Genomic DNA, 22,119 nt, shown 5'->3' on the forward strand with positions numbered 1-22,119 from the left:
GTTAACCAGATAATTCATAATAGATGGGAAAATGATTAACAAGATAGAATCAATCAGACACTGGGACAAATGTGTAAAGAAAATTAGACATGAGTGTTGTTCCACAAAAAAGTACTTATTCAGCACAATCTTCTAAGGACTGTTTCACAGGTGGAAAAACATGTTTATTTAAGTCTGAATTGATTTGGTTACAAAACCCCAGTTGGGGTAAATAGATGTTTTGCATTGTATTTATTTATTTTGGAGCAATGGGCCAAGAGAAATTACGTGTTAACAAATACAAAGATTAAACTCATAGTTTTTTCTAAATTCTATCCTATTGTCTTCATATTAGCACCAGAAATTAGTTTGTTATCAAGTTTTCAGTGGAACAAATGCAGCTTCTTGACCTTTTGTTTCCCTATATATACACAAGGTGTATATATATATATATATATGGAAATGTGTTTTGCAAAAAATAAGGCCTGTCCCAGTAAGAAATAGTCAGTAAAGGTCACAGTATTAAAATACTCTATTACAATTAGAATATCCAGATGTTATTTAAAAAATCTACTAAATACTCAAAATATTGGATTGTATTTAAGTAGTATATTTACTAAAACACTGATGTGTCCATCACTATAACACTTTGACCACCTGTTCAATCTAATGCATATATATTAATGTAATATTTAAAATTAAATGAGGTGTCCAAAATATTAGAATTTCTTTGACCTCAATAATAAACACATAGTAGTAAAAACAAAGTATTTTTAATGTTGTTTGTGATGAATTACATTTGATCCTGTGGTAAATTACCACATCTGCGGAAACAAATATTTATATTTGTTTCCACTTGACATTTAAAAATAAGTTGAACCTTTTATACAAAACAGACAAACTATAATTAATGTAATTTATTTTCATACTTGTGCAATGTTGTACTTGTACTTGTACTTATGTAATGTTCTAAGACTAGAACATTAGTTATTGCACATTTGACCCTCTGCTTCACTTGCATCGGTGGCGGCTGTAGCTCAGTTGGTAAGGCAGTCGTCCACGGACCACAGGGTCCCGGCTATATGTCGAAGTGTCTCTGGGCAAAACACTGAACCCCCAACAGCCCACTCTCATCCATGTGCAGTGCCGGTCCAAGCCCAGTAAATATTGGGGAAGATTGCGTCAGGAAGGGCATACTGCTTTAAAAAAAAACTTTGCCAAATCCAGATGCAAACAATGATCTGCTGTGGCGTCACTGAACTCACGGGATAAGCCGAAAGGACGAAAAAAAAAAGTTTCCATGGTGATTTACATTAGTTTCGACCATCGCCACATGGTGGTGCTGTTGGACAACCATGCGGCTTCTTTTTACAATGAGCAGCGTCCAAAACCCTTTCACACTGACAACACCTTTTATAGATAGTTTAAAGCAATGAAGATACGACTGTTATAAATGGTTCCACAATAGCAGTCTTTGCTTTATTGATATGACGGATAGATTATTTTCGTGTTTGGCTTGTAGCCTGCTAGCAGAAAATACCTACCAACTGCGATCATTAACGTAACGTCAGTGAACACCTCATCAGTGACCTAAACAAACTCTAAGGGGGAAATATTTAGTGTAACGCCCGCAGACGTCTGGCTTTCAAACAGCTATTTTCCAAATGCCGAGGCGATTAAACAAGAGGTTTGAGGAGAACTCCGTTATTAGGCAGGCTGTAGCGAAAATACTGGGCTTGTGGTGTAAATAGTGAACTCAGCACTAGTTGTTAGCTAGAATGCTAACGTTAGCGTAGCAAACACGCTACCGTTAGCTAACAATAACGTACTGCTATACGCCACATCAAAGGTCGCTACACGTTGCTGCATTTGTTGCCTTGACTATCGGCTCGATATTTAAAACGGGCTCGCTAGCTAATTAGTTAAGTACCAAGGTTATACCGAGACACTGAAAAGTCTTTTTCTACGTTGCCTTTTCCTGCCTGGAATAACACAAGTCAGCATGGGGATGTGCTTACCGTGCCTCGGTGGGGCGGCGGACGACGTTGTTCTCACTCCAGATCCTGTGAGTTAATTTAAGCAACGGATCTTTTTCACCAGCTGTGTCACTAGAAACATGTGAAATCACTGCGTGTAATGGAGTAGAAAACATAAAATAGCTCATATGAGGTGTATTTGATTCATTGTCCGTCAGGCCGTACTTGGTATTGTTTGGGAGGTGTTCGCTGTGTTTAGGCTAGTCGGCATGTTGAGAATCCCCCAGGCCCGAACCGGCGTTGTGCAAAAACAGTGATTTGGCTGCCAAAAACTGCTTCTCAACGCAGTTAAGCAGAGACAGTCTTTTCACAGCCAGACTTTTCTGTTTTTAACAGGACACGAGGAGAAGACAACTAGCTGAGGCTGCAGAAAAGAGACAAAAAGAGGTACGTGAAGTAATTATTGGTTGCTTCAGTTTGCGTGTTTGCCTTATAGGTACATCCAGCTCAAACAAATATGACAGCCCCATCATCAAAGTAGGATTCATTGTAACCCGTAGTTTGAAATGTATTATGTTACATTAAGGTTTCTGTCAATTTTGTTTATCTTCATTACAGTTAAAGCTCATGAGGCAATACAATGAAATAGCAACATATATTATAGTCTCACAAAATGTATACTTGTTTTATTTGATTGCATTAGTTTCAACCAGGTGTACCTAATAACTTGGAAATTAGTGTAACATATAGCATTATATTAAGACACACACCCATTTCAAGATAGATGCACTTCACAGTGGGTGAGTGTTTTTGCTATTGTACAGAGAAACCACTTGCAAACCCGTAAGAGACATGCTAAAGTCGTATCAAGGTAAGTACACATGGACGAGAATGAAAGCTCTTTATGGACCTGATTGTTTTCCCCACCACATCTTTCTGCACATCTTAATCCCTATTTTAATCTTAAAATCACCTTTTACTACAGGAGCTAAAGGCACTGAACCCTAACACACACAGTTAACACACACAGTTGCTGTTCAGATAGGAGTACAGCACTGAATTGCCTTATTTGGCAGTTGAGTGTGAGTTCTGACTGAACATGCTTTGTGCTTTTTGAAATGACTGGTGAATAATTTTTTTTTATATAAAAGGCTTTGAAACACATGCATGTTTTAAACTATAAAACGTGTACATTTTTAATAGATAAAGAAATAACGATTTGAAAAATGAAACCATTGCCTGTTTGCACTTGATTATGTCTTACTTTGTTTGCAGACAGCATACAGGGGCGTTAAGAACCCAGAAGCAGTTGAAAAGAAAAGGAAAAAACAGGAAGAAATTGAGAAACAGGCTGTGACCTCCTCTGTGTCTGGTGGTGGTGGGTTAAAGGTTAGTTTTGTCATCCACAAGGTGTGTGACTACTATAACAACAGTGCAAATGTGTGTCTGTCAGTATTCTCATTGTAAGTTGTTTTAATTGACTGAGTGTTTTTTTTTTCCACTATATTTACAACAGGCATTTTACAATTTCTGTGTGCCAGTAACATTCTTAAATATACAACATTGCATTAGTGATTCATTTTGATTTATTTGTTGATGGTATTTTCACATTCAATTTATACATACTGCTATATTAAACACATTAAGAGGTAATATTGAAGTTGCATATTATGTGTTATAACTGGACCAAAATATTAGAAAACTTTAGTTTATGTTATGATAGACACACTTTCAGTGAACGGTGTCTGTCAACAATGTCTTTTTCTTAAAAACAAATTTTTTGTAATAATTTTACCCCGTTTGTGTTTTCTCTAGTGGCAGGTGGGTTGAAGAAACTGATGTTAAAGCCTGAAGTCTTGACTAGAAACATCATGAAGTAATACTGCATGGAGACTTAAGACATTTGAACTGCTGTCCATTTGTTTCGTTTTTTATGATGGTATGATGACAAAACTGTTACAGTTCATGCAAAACAATCTGCTGTGTGCACAATTATTAGGCAAGAGATTATTTTGACCATATCATCATTTTATCCATATTTTCCAAGTCCAAGCTGTATAAACTTGAATGCTTATTGGATTTAATGCATATCAGGTGATGTGTATTTGTGTGGCCTAAGGAGATCAAAACCCTATATCAAGGTGTGCATAATTATTAGGCAGATTCTTCCCCTCAGGAAAAATGGGCCAAAAAAGAGATTTAGCTGACTCTGAAAAGTCGAAAATTGTAAAAACTCTTTCACAGAGATGCAGCGCTCTTGAAATATCTAAGATATTGGGGCGTGATCACAGAACCATCAAACATTTTGTAGCAAATAGTCAACAGGGTTGCAAGAAACGTGTTGAGAAGAAAAGACTCAAATTAACCGCCAAAGATTTGAGAAGAATCAAACATAATGCTACCAGGAACTCATTATCCTCCAGTGCTGCCACATTCGACAACTGCAACCTGGAGTGTAAAGAAGTACAGTGTTCAGTTCTCAGAGACATGGCCAAGGTAAGAAAGGCTGACCCTGACCACCTCTGAGCAAGACACATAAGTTGAGATGGATGGGCCCGTTGTTGGATCAGAACAGACACAGAGCTCCACATCGACTCAGACGCCAGCAAGGTGAAGGTGGGGTACTGGCAGGTATTATTAAAGATGAGCTAGTTGGACCTTTTTGGGTTGAGAATGAACTCAAACTCAACTCTCAGACCAACTGCCAATTTTTAGAAGACACTTTCTTCAATCAGTGGTACAGGAAAAAGTCTGTGTCTTTCAAGAAGACTTTGATTTTTATGCAAGACAACACTCCATCACATGCATCAAAGTGCTCCACTGCCTGGCTGGCCAGTAAAGGCCATAAAGATAGAAACTAATGACATGGCCCCCTTCTTTACCTGACTTAAACCCTATTGAGAACTTTTGGGCCCTTCTTAAACAGGAAATTTACAGTGAAGGTAAACAGTACACCTCTCTGAGCAATGTCTGGGAGGCTGTGGTTGTGGCTGCACAAAAAGTTGATTCTGACCAGATCAAGAAACTGACTGAATCTGGGAATGGAAGGCTTGTGAAAATAAACAAGATAGATGGGAAAATCTTTGTTTTTCATTTAGTTGCATAATAATTCTGCACACTAATAGTTGCCTAATAATGGTGTACATGTAGATATTCTCTTAACAATGCCAAAACTTCAGGTTCAGGTTTGAGGGTTTGTTCTTCTTGACACATTTTGGATTGACCAAGAGCACTTTAGTTGTATATAGTTGCAATAACAAAATTAATCCTCAAAAATACAACTTGCCTAATAATTGTGCGCACAGTAGTGATGACTGACAAAACATTAGGACTAGCCCCTTTGTTGCCAAGTCATTCACACCATTCTGGACAAGATGGGGATGACAAAAGTGCAAGGAAATACATTGCATTATTTTAATTTGAAAGAGATTAGACAGATTCTTATCTTTATCTTTACTGACTGAGCTGCCCTCCAAATCTTCATCACTGTACTTTTCTTTCGGTTTTCATAGCCATAGTATTCACTGTATATCCATTAGGGGCCACATTACTTCTCTAAAATCCATCAAACAAATGACAGATATAAAGCAAGGCGTTAGTGTTTGGAGGAATTGTGTCTTTGACCCTATGCTGAAAATATGTTTGGCATATTTTTAGGCCTCAGCACTTTGGCATGTAGCTGCTAATTTGGCTATTGATCATTAAGCACAGTTACATACTTGAGTAAATGTCCAGCGCATAGAGCATACTGCTAAGTCAGCCTAAACAACTATTTATTCGGTTAGTAGAATTGAAAGTAGGTGCAATAGGATGCACTTATGACCTTGTGCATATACCACACTATTGCATACCAATTTGCATTGGTCTTTGCTATTGTTACTTCAATATATATTTTTTTGTTTCTCTGTCTGCACAGTTTAACTTTGTTGTATAAAATTGTTATGTATGCAAAACACCAAGGGTATGCCTGCTTAACTTAAATGAGATATGAAATGTTTATGAACTGCCATAAAATAAGCTTTTGTGAGACACCCGTTTGCATAGTCTGTCAATATTCTGTGAATATTCTTTATATATATATATATATATATATATATATATAAAGGAATTTTGAAGAAACTGAAGGCAAGGTTTAATAGAAGTGTGTATGTTCTGAAATATGTACTTTTTCATGCTTTACTGAGTGCATCTCTAACAGCCTTCACTTTACCATTGAATGCTTCTGGTGCTCCTGACATTTTGTAGAAAAGTAAATCTAACAAATGTTATTTGCTACAATAAATCTAATTTCTGCTACTCTTGTGTGGGTGTGTAGGAGTAAAATTCGACAAAGTGATGATCCTAGTTCAGGTAAGATTTTTAAATAGTTTAAATTATTGTTTGCAAAATATCTAACATGAAGCAATTGAGGCATGGAAGAATGTGCAGGTGGAGAGAAGTGTCAGGTGTGAGTATCAGCAAGAATGAAAGGTGGGTGTCCGAGACGGTGAGACCAGTGATGCTGTTCGGCTTAGAGACAGTGACACTGAAGAAAAGACAGGAGGCAGAACCGAAGGTAGCAGAGCTTAAGATGTTAAGATTCTCTTTGGGAGTGATGAGGATTGACAGGATCAGGAATGAGGACATCAGAGGGACAGCTCACGTTAGATGTTTTGGAGATTGAGGTGGTTTGGACATTTCCAGAGGAGAGACTCAGAAGATATCGGTAGAAGGATGCTGAGGTTGGAGCTGCCAGGCAGGAGGTCTAGAGGAAGACCAAAGAGGAGATTTATGGATGTAGTGAGAGAGGACATGAAGTTAGTGGGTGTGAGAGAAGAGGATGCAGAGGACAGGGTTAGATGGAAGCAGACGATTCGCTGTGATGACTCCTGAAAGAAAAGGAAAAGAAGACGCAATAGAGACATATGCTTCCTGATAGAATTTCACAGGTGTATATATGAACTTTTAGTTGTTTAAGTAAAACAGGAGCCAAGAGGGCTTGTTTGTGTTTAAATGTATTTTTAAACAGCTGACCGAGTGCTCAAGACAAGTTGACTACAAATTGTAAAGATTTGAGTTTTAATTATAACAGAAAACAACTTGTGGGTTAAACAACATAACCGCTTTTTTCACAATTTCATGCTAGAGGAAAAGTACACTGTGAATTGTATCTTAGTTGTATGAATCTAAACAAAAAAATATTATTTCTGACATTTCACCACCTCTAGAGGTCAGTATTGCAACAAAGTGGAGTGCAGAACCTTCATTGAGATTCTCTTTTGTGACTTATCATCTTTTTACAGCATAAACTGATACAAGCAACTATCCAAAAACTACTCAAAAAATATAGTATATTGAAGACATGTAAAGAAACCTTTGGTATTTTGTCACCTTGTTAACCTAATGAGAAAACGTCATAAGGCAAAAAATACACTGCATGACCTATGAGATTTGGCAGTTTGTACAAGAACACAATGGAGTATCATTTAGAATTAGATTTATTACATGTCTTTTGGTTGGATGGTTTCCGCTGTAAAATACGCGCTGCACTTACTGTACATATCGCTTTTCCACCTTATTGGTACCCAAAGTGCATTACAGTTGCTTATTATTAACATACACACACACTGAACTTTTACACTGAAGTTGTAAACTTTAATTTGCTGTTAGAAGGTGGTGTCTACCAAAACTGCCTATTATTCAATATCCTATTAGGCATTTATGCGAAAATTAAAAAGGAAGAAAAACAGTACATTGCGTTAAAATTAAATTGACAAATACGAACCACACACACAAAAATGTAATTATCCAAAAGAAGTTGCCAAGAAATAGTGGCTTTATAAAAGTCCTTAACTCTCCATCCAATTAATTAAATTCATTCAAAAAGATTTTGAATTTGAACACGTTACAGTTATAGATCTGTCTATAGTTTTAAAGTTTATGGGCTAAAAACAAACTATTTTACCAGCTACAGGTAATACTTTTTCTTATTTTGTTATTTTTTTGGACATTTGATTTAATTCTCTTTAATTCGTGGAAAACTTGGACATCTCTATTAGACAAATGAGCCAACTATGAATGATGTTGTATCTGGAGCCACAATATTTATTTTAAAAAGATGATATGTTAGACAGACACATCCATTTTTGATGAAAGAAACAATGGCAGTGTCTTTTTTTAATGACAGGTTTCAGTTTCAGGTCCTCACTTTTTGCTGCGGTAGTGGGCTGCCACCACCAGGTAGCTGTCAGGGGTGAGGTCCTTGATGTTTGGGGACTTGCTGTTGACAGGGGACACCTTGCCCTCCACCCGGGAGATTTGGAGCATACGACAGGGGTCATGTTTCAGTAGGTAGCTCTCAAAGGTCTCCCAGCCTCCACCAACACGCACCATTACGTGTTTGTTGTGCAGCATCTGCAATGAGAAATGAAATAGGATTGTGTTGTCAATTCTATTGTTAAAGTGTCAATGGGTCTGAAGTTGAATGAACAGATTGGCTTTGATGTCACAGCTTGTTGACTGATTTTTCTTAATAAGTACAACAAATGCAAATCTCTCGGTGGCATTGAACACAAAGTCAGGGGACCACCAAAGTCAGTAGGATTTTATTACAATATCAAATTATTAAATAGTCACTAGGAGAAACACAAATGTCACACATCTGGTGGAGGTGGTCACTTGTGGATAATTACAGTATATGTCAGTCAACCCAGAGGGTCTTTTTCATCACTATAAAGGACAAAACCTTTAAAGAATTATTTGCAACTATTTTGTTCATTGCCAGCCTTCAACACTCAAAATGATGCCACCTCACACATTCTCCTGACTGGGTACCATGGCAACATCTGCCATTATAATAAAGAGAAGGAAAAATAAAAGACTCTGGTATATTGGATGCTCAGACACTTGCATTCCCCAGAGGCCATGCACATAAAACATGTCTGCCTCACTGTGAAGCCATATTACCCCCTTCCTCATTAACACATTATTACACCCCCATAACAAGCTGGCTTAAGGAATGCCCTTCTAAAATGAAGAATAAATAAACAGGCTATTGTAAAGATTATCAGGATGCTATATTTGCCTTTGAAAACAGTAGGAGAATGATTCAGACAATTACCAAACTAAATCATTCAATAAAATGATAAACTACTCTATGACATTGTCACCTCAGTCTGGCCAGACATGAGGCTTCCTGCCCTCCAGCAGCATAACATGCAACATTTATAAGCCTCTTTAAAGAATCAATCTAGAGGGCAACAGTGGGGCAGTGCTTCCAATCACCAGGACCAGGCCTCCAGGCTTGGTGACTGTGGATTTAATAGAGCTGTGTGATCTAGATGGGTTTCAATCACACTTGCTTTGGGACGAGACCCTTACTGCAGTCGAGCTCCTCCTCAGCAGCCCAGGGAAGGGCAGAGGCCTGGGGCTGAGCTGGGACAACACTTCTCACAAACAATGTGATTTTACTCGGCCCCCTTGGAGCTACAGTCACCTCATTTATTCCAGGAGCTGGGGAGGTCAGCCTCTCAGCCTGAACGTGTTATGGTGAAGTAAACTCTTATACTATGTGAAATATGCCACTGTTGTCCTTGCTCTGCTTACAGACAGTGACTGGCTTTACAGTATTCATGCCTTTTCAGTGGATGCCTCTGCTGGGGGGTGGGGGGCATCTGAGGAATTTTAATTAAAGAAGCTTCAGTGTGAAGAGCGCTGGCTGAGAGACAGAGATCAGCTTTAGCCTGATCAAATGATGTGGTTAACATACCATGTTTAACTATGGTTAACATATATGCCATCTATTGCAGCTCTATCTGAATCCCTCCTCTGTGGCTCTCCCTGGGCTGCTGTTCTTTTTGTAAACTTTTGGGGGTGGTGGTATTTAGATAAAGGTTTTAGGCTTTTTATATTTGAACCAAGGGTCTAATAGTCTTTGGAAAAAAATGGGAATTTGCTTGATAAAGTCATAAAAAAACTACATTGACAGGTAAGTTAGTGCAGACTAAACTCCAACCAACACTTTTAGTTTTTTTAACCATTTGTCCTTGGTTGCTTAGCAACACAATGAGGACTAAGCATAAAGTCAAACTGTATAAATTATACACATTCAGATTTGATTCAGTTCTAACTTTTATTATATTTTATTCTATCATGGACAAATGGACAAGTCTTTACATTCTGATTTTTATTTTAAAGCAGCTTTGTAAATCCAGATCTTCCAATGAGATTTGATTTAGATTTCAAATTGGTTGCAGTGTAACTTCCTGACAGCAGAGGACATCAAAGAGTAAACTCTCCTATGCATGTCTGCACATCCTAAACATGCCACTCCATGAATCACATTCTTCGAGGTGTGAATCCTGGTTGTAGGTTGCCAAGTAACCAGAATCCCAGGGGGACTAAGCCACATCTCTAATCTGTTTTAGCCTCCATTTGTCTATTCCTGAGTTGATTATAAGTAAGTAACAATTGCAACAGCCATTCTCCACTGTTGCAGCTCAGTAAGATATTAAATAATAATATGTATGGTGATCTCATCATGTGGATGTTAGTTGCCTTTTGCAGACTGAATATTCTGTTTAAGTGAATGAGGCATTGCAGCAGAAATGGGCTCTTCAGACACAATGGAGGACTTTCATCCCAAAGCCAGCCCTACGGGTCGACATGCTATATGCTGTGTGAATGAACAGAGGCCTGGTCTGAACTGTTATGTAAAACATTTTTCTTATTAGTCAATTAGCAGAACATATTCTCAATGCACTGCATCAGTATGGTGCATATTTGATTTATAAGGTGCAAAAGCAAACAGTATATAAAGTAAAGTAATAGAAGTATTCAGACTGTTTACTAAGTTCAAAGTAAAATGAAGTAAAAGTAATAATATAATGTCAATATACAATATAATGTCAATATATAATATATCGACTAAAGTTTATTATTTCAAAAGCATCCATAGTGAAAAAAACTCACCCGGATAAAGAGCATCTTTTCTCCAACACGGTATCGACCCTGTGACTGTCGCTCGACACAGAACTTACTCTGACACCTGCAGGGTGGGTCATCAGCGATATGTCTCACCTGTAACACACAACGATAAGGATGTGAATGATGTGTTCCCTTTAAAAACTCCAATGTAAAAAAAAGTACAACGGTGATGTTGACATACAGCATCATCCAGCAGCTTCCCTGTACTTTTCTTGATAGAGGTGACTTTGGTTGGAGTTGGGCATGGGGAAGGAGACGTGGAGGGAGACTGAGACGGAGAGAGCGGCTGAGGTGGGGATACAGGTGATAGAGGAGGTAGAGGTACTTTCTCTTCTTGTTCAATCTCTTTCTCCAGCTTTATAAGGCCAGGAGGCTCCACATTGTACCTAGTTCAATCAAACAAAGAGTAATGTTTAGAATTAAAACATGATAAATAATTCCACATATTTAATAGTCAAGGATAGTCAAGGAGACTATACCGTGAGGCTATCCGTCCCAGTTCCAAAAGACAGAGGCACACTTCTCGTGGCTGCTTATGAAGAACTATGGAAGGAGATCGACTTTAAGCATTGGATAATTATGGCATTGTCATAATATAACACAGCAATGAAAGTGACAATGGAGAATGACACGATGCAAGATCAAACTGGCTCATGGATTGAACATGCATCCAAACCTTCTTTCCTCTACAATCCTGTTTGTCCCAAATCACAAGAAGATGAGCATTGTTCAAACGTGGGATATATAATAAGACTTGATCAAACAGTAAGAGTGGGTAGAAGATGTATAATACATGTGATACACCACACCATGCTTTATAGAAAGAATATCCACTACGTGATAGCAAACCTGGTGTTGTTACATCTACTGCTGAACTGATAAATCCGTCGAGAAAGGGAGAAGGAAAGAGAGAGACAGACAGAAAGAAGAAGACATGTCAGCTGTTTACCTTTCAGTATTTCTGCAACACTTTAAATGACAAATATTTCATTTGAAAGTGGGTGTAGTTGAACGTGGATCTATCAGCATTTTAGAATGTGTGTATGTGTGTGACTTTGTCTTCGAAAATTATTTGAATAGTTTAAAATTACTTGGTGATAGTCGACCAGACACTAGTCAGAAATTACAAGAATGAACATAAATTACTGGTATTTGTGTTACAGACAAGGTCAAATACTGTACAACTGCTATTTCAGTCCAGACACATCTTAACTCCAAACATATTTTCAGTGATATAACAGGCACCAAATCCTTGCAGTAGATTAGTGTGTGAATAAGGAAGGGAGCAACATATCCCTGCTCTGAGCTGAGGAAAACATTTGCATAGTGTTGGCCTACTTTCTCACAAACTTGCAGTCCTCTGTCATTGCTCCTGTTGTTTAACTCTATAACTTATGTGCATGAGCACAGTATTAGACCTTATCCCATCACAGTGCTCCCAGCAGAATGCTGCCCTTGTGAGCTTTGTGCAGAGTTGAAGCAGAGCCTGGAGATATAGGTCCTCTTAGTTACACAGAGGAGAGGGAAGCAGTCCAGCCAGGGTGATACTTTACCTGCACAATAAGGCCATTAACAGGAGACAGATTCAAAAGCCCTGGTAGTGGCACTGACACCCGAAGGCCAAATGTCCTGTTTGTCCTACATTCAGATTCTACAATTTTGATGTTTATGGCAAACAATTGCAGACTCACCTAAATCTTCTGACTCAAACAGACATGTTTCTCCAACTCCAACCTCTCGACACCAAGCCAGGAAGTTAGCTGTGTTGTCCCTTGCAAAGAAAGACCCTGAGGGCGCACTCTGACGACAGGGGATTTTTCGATAGGGAATACTCTGCTGCAGACAGAGAGCAAGTAGTAGTTATGTTCATGTCATGAACCTACGATGGAGATAATCATTTAACTTTCATTGATGAATAGTACTGAACACGAGCTTTTATTTTGTGTTTGACAGAGTGAAAACAAACATCCATCAGAGTGACTGTTCAGCCCAACCTCCCGAGTTTCTGTCAAAACATGGAGCCAAACACTTCTCATCTGCACATTCGGTGTCAGCACAGGATTGAGGTCCTTTGTCATACAGATCAATATGGGAGATGGCGGGTTAGAAAGCCAGAGCTACTTTACCAGAGGTTCAATGATTTGGGATCAAATAACATGCTTATGGGTTTCAACACCCACATGGGGAGATTTATGCGCCTTGCTGTGGTTTTAATACAGGATATGTGCGTCCGTGCTATGAGAAAGGTGCAGTGAGCTCATGCTGGAAATATGCAGGCTTTTGTGGGTATTTTTCTTTTCTTTCCAGGCTCTCCTTTTTACTTTGTCTGGGATCCTTTCTGTTGTTGAATTACTTTGCATTCCTGGAGAAATAATGTTGACCACATTGTCAGTGCCATTTGATCTAACAATCGGCATGACATGTTATTATTTCTGCGGTTACTCGCTGAATTATCTGCGACCTTAAATGTGTAATAATTGCACAGAAGGCACAGAAGCTTTGAAAGACAACATGTTTAATGGTTGCGAACAAATAAAGTACTGTGTTTAAAAGTCCCAATTTTCTTTCATTGAGGAAAAATTATGAACTCCTGATTTATGGAGACCTGCAACATATTGTTAACATGTTCACTTTTTAAAGAATTGATTCTTGCTTCACTTATTGACTGAAAAAAAAGGAGGAAACAGGCTGTTCAGCAGTTATAAAATCTGCCCACCATCACCTGTAAAGCTTAGGGAGTTGTGTGGCAAACTTTTTCCTGTGCACAAACTGTCTGGAGTCTGCACTGATTGCATGATTGCTTCATCAAACTGTCTGCACAAGCATTAAATTTCAGTACCAAGGCAATAAATTAAAACAGTTAATGAGGTGGTTGTCTCGAACTTGGCATGTGGCCATAATATGACAAGAAAGAACTATCATCTTCATTTAATTGTAGTTGATATTGATTGATGTAAACACATGGGGAGACGTGCAAGACTCGGCATCTGTAAAGTTTGATTTATCATTTGTCTGTGCTGGAATCACTTAGTTCCACTCAACACACCATATCAACTTATTATGAAGCGGATGGAAATTCTCTAAAATATAAATGTAAATGTAAAATCTAAAATATGACCATAAACAACTTTAGCTTTTAAAATGCAACGATAAGCTTATAGAGCAACAGTTATTTTCCATGAAATGTAAACCTGCAGTGTCCTAAGCTGAAGTACAGTGTATCAGACACCAGGAACATTAATATTTCATAGCTCATTAAACTGAAAGCCCTTAATATAAGCCGTAACAAGCTATGGCATAGACAAAACAACAATAAATTATGCCCACAATAAAACACCATGAAGTCAGAGTTGCCTGCCTGTCTCAGGGCTCCTCTGCTCTCGCTCTCTCTGGCCTCCACAATCAATAGGCTCGTCTATTTCAGTAGTGCCCACGGTCACTGACTTCAAATATTTCCTCACATCTGTGCCTCTGCACACACACTGAGATCAGGAGACCCACCGTCATCAGCGCAGTAATGCCTCAGTGGAAACATCAACAACTCTCACTGGAGAGCCAACAGAAGACTCCATTGCTTCTTTTTCTCCATCTGAGCAGAAACATGACCTAATCGTGTTTTATCTGTTTTGCTAACATTTACTACACATGCATTTGTGAGTACTGGATATATCTACTGTAGAGTACAAAAGAAGTTCATATATACAAGATAATAATGTTGTCATATTTTTCTCTTACAAAAGTCTATGATTGCAAATAAATATTTATGGGAATATGGAATATTTACATTATTTATATTATTACATTACTTAAATAAATCTATTACTTTCTTCTGATTGGTTAATAGCTCTTCAGCTGCCTGGGTTAAATTAGAGAAAACCATCTGTGAGGTTACTTTTTAATATTATACAATTCCTTAAACCCTCATTTGGTATTTGAAAAATAAACAACATTGTACCTATTCTCACATAGGATGTGGGCCCCCATCAATAGACATATCGTTGCCAGCTTTATTTTACCTTTTTTTGCCCCACTGAACACTGCAGGCCCCCCATCCCCCATCCCCCATCCCCCATCCCCATCCAACCTTTTGTGCGCTGTTTTTTGAAACTGTGAATCTCCACGCAAAGCACATGGTCGCTATAGCTGGAAAAACCCATCAAGTAAAATCTGAGACAAAAGGTGGACAACATATACATTGCTATTTACTAATTTCACCAAGTTGTCACTTTGTGTCACATATTACCATCCAGAGATGTTGATATTGACATCTCTTTGAGATGGAAAGGATTAAAGAATCGCTGGTAATAATCTTATTTTGGGAAACCTATATTAGCCATCTCACTGAGAGTCTAAACTACTTCAGTACTGTTGCCTTAAAGCCATCTGGTTCGAATTCATTATACAGAAAAAGACCCCCCTCAGAAAACAAGACCCACAACAACATGTAAACAAGAATTTAAGTTATAAACATTGGCAAAACCTGTATTACTTAGTATGTCTGAATTTCTGGATCTCACATTTCTAATTGTTTGAGACCAAAGTAATTGCCATTCAGTCTGATATAATCTTTCACTAGTGCCTGACTGTTGTTTCCCCTCTCAGAAACAATGTTCTGTCAAGTCATTCAAGCTCAAAGTTGTTTTTTCAGCCAATCCTGTCTTCCAGATTATTGCTTTTATTGTAACCGTTATCATACCAGAATGTAACCCTCACGTTTCTCTGTACCTTGCTGTTGCCAAGAGCGGGCAGGTCTCCATTGGTCTGCCTGAACTTCTCCTGCAGTGTCTCAGCCAGCTGGCACAACAGGAAGCCATTGTCTAAGCGATCCATAAAGCTCTCAGCTGTGATTTCCAGACCTGACCAGGGGACATATAAAGAAAACAGAGAATCCAGAACCATAAATTCCTCATGAAAATAGTCATTTAAAAATCTATATACAACAATGAAATCAAATCAAATCTCCAGCTCCCATTTGAAACCGAACCTGATGCAATGTTATTGAAACCACTCGGCTGATTGAGCTTGGCGTGTGCTACTGGGTTCAGGCAGCTTTGTAGGAGCCAAAAGGTAAACTTTTATAACATGATTTGGGGGAATCTTGGGGGATTTTAGGTAGTATACCATGGGGTGATAATAATGACATGCACATGAAAAGGCAGCATAGTGGTGCTTCATCAACCTGCGCTTTGCAGCAATAGATTGGTGATCAACATGTGGTGTCCAGTTGACTGACTTCCAGAGGACCATTCTTTCTTACTTAGATCATTGTGAAATAGGAGGTGGTGGCAGGGGGGTGACTGTGGAAAGAAACCGGAGAGACTTTTTTATCCCTGTTCTGTTTCTTATAGGAGGAGGGGTCTGGGGGTTCGACTCTTAATGAGTTCCAAATGTTGTAACTGAGCCTAGAATAGAGAGATTGAAATCTCGAAAAATATTGGATGAAATCCCCCTCTTATACCCATACTCTCCCTCATACGTCTCTGTTTGAGGAAAATATACATCAAAGGATTCTTACAAAGACATTTAATCTCAAATACACCTATGAATAGTTCCTCCAACTATCACAACAATATTATGACTCATCAGTATAACCAAGCATCCGCCTCCCACTCAATCAGTGCACTCATCCTTTGCCGCACCACTCCCCCCACCTGAAACTGCAAGCCCTGCCCAGAAGATCTTTATTTCTTTGGACATGATAGATCTAAAGACAGTTCAAACTAACAAATTGGTGTGATATTTACATGTAATGCATGCTTGTGCTTCTGAACTCTTTGTATTTATTCATCCCTTACTACAAAACACTAGAGTTTTCTGGCTCAGCTGGTTCTTGTGCAAACAAGCAGAACAATAGAGATAACAGGGAAGATACTCAAGTTGTTTTAAGCCACACAGGTAGGAGTCAGTTTCAGGAACTTCACTGGCTTCTGGTTGCTTTGAGAAATGTCTGATAAAACCCAAACCATTATGTGAACCATATTTAGTGCCATACCAAGTTGAAAATGAGACTTTCCTTTTACTCCACTCGTCTCTACAGTCTGTAACAGATTTTAGGTGTTTTAAACAATTTGCTTTTCTAAACAGAGAAATAAGAAATGTTTTGTCCTGGTCTGGTTGGTCACTAGTGCAGCAGTTAAACTACCAGTCCCAGGGTTAGGAGTTTGCCCGCCTGGTCTTCCTGTAAATATACCTGAACTTTGAGTCAGCTGTTAACCTGCAACTTTCTCAACATGTGCCCAAGACTTGGTCTAAATAAAGTGGAATCACTAAATTCAAATTGTGAATTTGTTTTGTGACTACATGTCTGCGGAAGTATGCTACACAGGGTGATTTATTATACTGTTTCAACCTTGCACAAAGCTTCTGCTAATACTCCCCCCGGTATTCATTCTCCAAAGCTGGCTGTGCATTATTCAAGAACCTTTAATGAGTCTCATTATTCAGTTAAGATAAATCTATGGGAGAGAATGTGAACATAAAAAATACGGTGGCTTTAAAATAGTCCGTAATGAGGTGCAGATTGATTTCAATCCCCTGTAGAGGTGTTTACATCAGCACTTGTACCTGCTCCTTTAATGTTACAAATAGGAAAATTTGCAGCTTTTTCCAAAGTGAAGCTATTTCTAGGTCTGTGATTTAGATTAATTGACAGCACTTACCATTTGTTAGCAATTTTAAAGTTTAATAGATCTATGGGAAATAAGGCATAATACAATATAAAGTTATACAATGTAAGGAATGTGACTGTTTGACATATGTGATTGAGGAAATTTGACAATGAATAACTGTAACAAATACAGACTACAATTAAATATTTCAGCTCAATGTAGTAAATTATATAATACAAACTTTCTAATGTTTGTAACAGCTGCCAGACTATAGGTGTTATGGTGCTGCCTACCGAGGATATTAGTAAGCCACAGGGCCAGGTCCTCCTTCATGGGCAGTAGGCTGGCTTCATGTCGACTGGCCAGCCACTGCTGATACTGCTGCATATCTGCAAGGCTGGGGCCACTGGGCTGCTTGGGGCTCAAGGAGCTGCACATGGTTCCCTATTGACAGCCTGAAGGAGGAGAGCATGAAAATAAACACATAAGTCATTTAAGATAGTGCTACAGTGTAAACCTCCCATGTCTGTTAACAGTGTTTGTGTCACTAAGATGTTGATTCAACACCTGCATCACAGTATGATGTGTGAACACAATGTTTAAGTCCAACTGGTGACCGTCGCTGCATGTCATAACTCATCTTTGCCCCCATGTTTGCTACTCTTCACTAGCACAAGGCACAAATGCAGACTAACTCATATCATAAGTATGATTTGAGTGCAGGACTTGTAATACAAAGAACAATAAAATAGGATACTACTCTAATTAAAGATGTGCGCTATTTTTTTTTGTCCTTTTGGCTTATCCCATGTGTTCAGGGTCGCCACAGTGGATCATTGTCTGCATGTTGATTTGGCCCTTCCTGACACAACCCTCCCCAATTGCTACAGGGCTTGGACTGGGACTGCACAGCTGGGGATGGGAGTGGGCTGTTAGGGGTTCAGTGTCTTGCCCAGAGACACTTCGACTTAGAGCCGGGATCGGGGATTGAACCACTGACCCTGTGTGTGCTCAGATTCATGATCTAAATGAATCTGTGTGACAACATTCTTTAATAATAGACCAAACAGATAACTGAAATGACATTCAGACACATTATTTGGAAAAGAATCAGAGGAGGATGAAATGAATACAAAAGATGAGAGATTTTAGAGCTTTTGTCCTCCAAACCATGGTGTGGTTTACAGACTACCTGATGACATGAGACATTCTCATGGACCCTGACAGTGCAGTTTCTGTCTCCCTCTTTGTTGGAAAAGAGACACTTTTATGCCAGTCAGTGTCGCACAGTAGGACTATTGTTCAACAAACACCAAACACAAATAAAGAGCTCCTTCAGATTACAATGCCATCTGTGATACAGTCTATCACACAGTCTAAACCAATCCAGTCCAGTCAACACTGCAGCTGGTCTTACATTATTGCCTGGTGGAGAGTCTGCAACAGACTTCAATAGTCAGAGCAATATTTAACAGCCACTTACTGCATATAAAGTGAAGTCATTGAGTAAATGAGACATTTCTCACAGTCACAGGCCAATATCATGGTACATTGTGCCAAGGGTTCACTGCATGATCATTAACGTGAAAATCCTTCAGTAAGTGTCACTCCATTAATGGGTTTTCTACTGAGAAGAGGAAGTAATTGCCAAAACAACTGGGCACCAGATGTAAGACCTGAGCAGAGCAATAACACATCAACAGCCCTGCAGTTAATATTCACAACTTCAAAGCACGGGTGCTGCAATTACTACGTCTCCATAGTCATCACTGAAATGGAAAGACTGTGATGCAAAGAAGAGACAGCCTCATCGTATAAAGACTGCGGCATCACAATGACACTAAAACGTTTCTTTAAGGCTTAGATTACTGCAAAAGTCTGCTGAAGTCATATAATCACATAATCAAGGCACTTTATTTTAAAAACTCAGAAGAAAGTAATTAGAATTCTTTAAAAATTGGTTGTTTTATGAATTGTTTATATTGCCCAAGATTGGAGTCATATCTTAAGTTTACTTTTGTTAAAGATTGCAACATGACTGAGCTGATGTGATTGATATGATGATATTATGTTCAACACTCATCATCACATAGATTTTCATTGTTGAGGCTGAAAGAAACAAAGTTGTAATTAAATGTAGTTGTCATATTTCCGCATTTTTACCTTCAGCCTAGATACAAGTAGGAACATCTTGGACACGCATTTACCATAGTAAGCAAATAGCAAAAAGATATTTGATGCAAATTACAAGGAGAGCTATTCAAACAAGCAGATCTGTCATGAACTAGTAGTTCGTCGTCTGTGATGGCTGAAAATTTCATCTCAGTACCGAAGGAGTGCAATACAATGTGAGGAATCTGACCTTTAAAACTGTGTAACATTTTAAGGTCTCCTGAGCTGGCTGTAACCAAATGACACTGTGGTGCAACACTGGACATCAAGACCTTGATGTACAACCAAGGTGGTCCCCCTAAAGAACAAAATCCTCCTAGTTGTGTATTGCACACACACACTAAACTCTGGAGTTCAGCACTCACACACAGGTGCTACATTCCCATCTCCACTGTGGTGCAGGTGGACAGACAGAACAAGGACACAAGGACAACTTCTCTCTAACAGTTCAGTAATAGGTAAAATTAATAGTAAAGTTTACATTATTTTTATCCTCTGCAATGGTTGAAATGCTATCTTAGGTATTGTTTATCCCATGTTTTTAAAATTATATACATAGTACATATATATTATATATAATTTTCTGCTGCACGATAACTGAAAAGATTGATTCTACTCAACATAATCATAAATAAACATCTTGCTGCCTTTCACCCTACATTTTCCCAGGAAAGAGTCCAAAAAAAACAACCAGCTTGTAAAACATACCTGGTTCTTGTCACCACACTGTAGCCTGACCTCTTGAACTAAGGGCCAAACACACACACACATGCACGTGCACACACACATTAGACTTTATGGAGCTTGTACCAACTGCTGAACTTGTTGCTTCATCTGTTATTGTCTGAATCAGGTTCAGAGCTAGACTGTAGACTCTGGATTAGAATCAGTAAAAGAAAACCTTATAGCTCAAAGATATTCAAATATACATTTTCTCAGTCTGAGTGGCCTCATGACTTTAGGAAAGCTGTCACAGCCACAGTTGGCCACAGATTGCTCCAGGAAAGGCATATGGATGGGAATTTTGACTGCTGAATCACATCAATTAGAAAAAACAAAAGTGGCTCTGTCCTAATCCTCACTGCCCTTCTTGCTTTCTCCTCTACAACAGTAAACTGATCTGGTAGCTGTTTGTCCAATAAAACCAGAAACCTCAGCACGTTTCTATACTGCAGATATGTGCTGGGCTTTGTAAGTGTGGTATTTAGATATCAGGTTGTGTCAGCAACCGTGTTCAATAAAGTATAAATGTCAACAAATGTATAACCAACAATAATCCTAAAGTGCTACTATTCACAATATCATTTTACACATTCTAATATCACTGCTTTTGTGTTTAACAATGCCAAACATGAAAGTGTCATAAAATGTCTGGGTGATTATGTGCTGATTTATTCCAGATTAATACATTTTAACATCTGATAGACTGTCACTGGCTTTTATAAAGCCCTGTGTCATAAACAATTGCACCATCAACACAATCATTTTAGTCAGACAATATGTCAAGCTCTAGACTTATAAACATAGTCTTATGTCTAAATTTGGTGCAATAAAATTGTTTTGAACTATGTTGCATTGGTCCCTTACAACACTTGGCAACACATGGTTTTGCAGCTGCAATAAGATTTTAAAACTGTTTCCCATTTTACAATCACAAATAAAAACAGCCACTACAGACATTTCACTGCTCAGAAAATAGGATCAAGCGAGGACATGAGTTATGACTAAATGTCTGAGCGCCCATTTATTAAAACCAATGACATGACTGGGAGCTCAGAGCTCATCAGACTGACAGAAAATTAATTTCAAGGGGAAAAAGCAAGACAGAAGATGCAAGAAATCTGATTTCTTTTTAGCTGTCAGGAAGTCCTACTTAACTTCCCAACTTTGAAATATGCTTACATTAGTCTGCACATCCCTTTGGTAAGAACAGCAAAGGGCTACAACTAAAACTTTCGTCTAAATTATAACATGCATAAAGACATTTAAAAGTCCAACGTTCATTTGGCAACAGGAAAGTAATGAATGTCTCTGAGTCCAAGAAGCTCCACGTTTGTACTCACCCAAAAGGTTCAGCTCCTTGGTGCGCACCTTCCTCTCACGTCACGAGTTGCTGGATCCCAGTTTTCATGCCTTTCACATCGGTGCACCGATCCACTGGTTATTCTCCAAAACACTGAACCAATGTGCGCCGGGAAGGTCTTTCTCACTGCGCTTATGCACACGGATCTGATTGCACACACATACACACACACACACACACATGCATTTACACTCACGCTGCTGCTGATGATGATGATGATGGGAGGGAAGTTTTATCCTGCTGGCAGTGCCTCCCTCCTCCCTGCTCATTGTGTTGTCTCAATGTGACATTTCTGGACTGAATTCAGCAGGTCAGCCCAAGAAATTCAATCCTTCAA

At 38.7% G+C, this 22,119-nt stretch overlaps 2 protein-coding genes across 9 annotated transcripts; one reads left to right on the forward strand and one right to left on the reverse strand.

Moving 5' to 3' along the window:
- The first annotated feature begins 996 nt into the window (after positions 1-996).
- On the forward strand, positions 997-5,987 carry svip (small VCP interacting protein). 2 transcript variants are annotated; one of them, XM_067500051.1, is made up of 4 exons: positions 997-2,044; positions 2,352-2,402; positions 2,780-2,826; positions 3,231-3,344. In XM_067500051.1, the coding sequence occupies exons 1-4, from the start codon at positions 1,982-1,984 to the stop codon at positions 3,310-3,312; spliced, it is 243 nt and encodes an 80-aa protein (XP_067356152.1). In that variant the 5' UTR covers positions 997-1,981; the 3' UTR covers positions 3,313-3,344. The 2 variants fall into 2 exon arrangements, with proteins under 2 accessions (XP_067356152.1, XP_067356151.1); XM_067500050.1 differs by lacking the exon at positions 2,780-2,826 and adding an exon at positions 3,771-5,987 and having other exon boundaries at positions 1,347-2,044.
- A 9-nt stretch (positions 5,988-5,996) lies between these two features.
- On the reverse strand, positions 5,997-22,079 carry LOC137125084 (growth arrest-specific protein 2). 7 transcript variants are annotated; one of them, XM_067500033.1, is made up of 10 exons: positions 21,763-22,079; positions 17,821-17,982; positions 15,645-15,775; positions 12,611-12,752; positions 11,769-11,789; positions 11,399-11,462; positions 11,101-11,305; positions 10,905-11,012; positions 8,143-8,348; positions 5,997-6,699 (listed from the first exon to the last, which is right to left on the reverse strand). In XM_067500033.1, the coding sequence occupies exons 2-10, from the start codon at positions 17,963-17,965 to the stop codon at positions 6,648-6,650; spliced, it is 1,074 nt and encodes a 357-aa protein (XP_067356134.1). In that variant the 5' UTR covers positions 17,966-17,982; positions 21,763-22,079; the 3' UTR covers positions 5,997-6,647. The 7 variants fall into 7 exon arrangements, with proteins under 7 accessions (XP_067356134.1, XP_067356132.1, XP_067356137.1 ...); XM_067500031.1 differs by having other exon boundaries at positions 12,611-12,755; positions 21,763-22,066; XM_067500034.1 differs by having other exon boundaries at positions 6,687-6,823; positions 12,611-12,755; positions 21,763-22,066.
- Between the last annotated feature and the right edge of the window lie 40 nt (positions 22,080-22,119).

The sequence above is a fragment of the Channa argus genome, chromosome 4, assembly GCF_033026475.1.
Source record: "Channa argus isolate prfri chromosome 4, Channa argus male v1.0, whole genome shotgun sequence".
Classification (NCBI taxonomy): domain Eukaryota; kingdom Metazoa; phylum Chordata; class Actinopteri; order Anabantiformes; family Channidae; genus Channa; species Channa argus.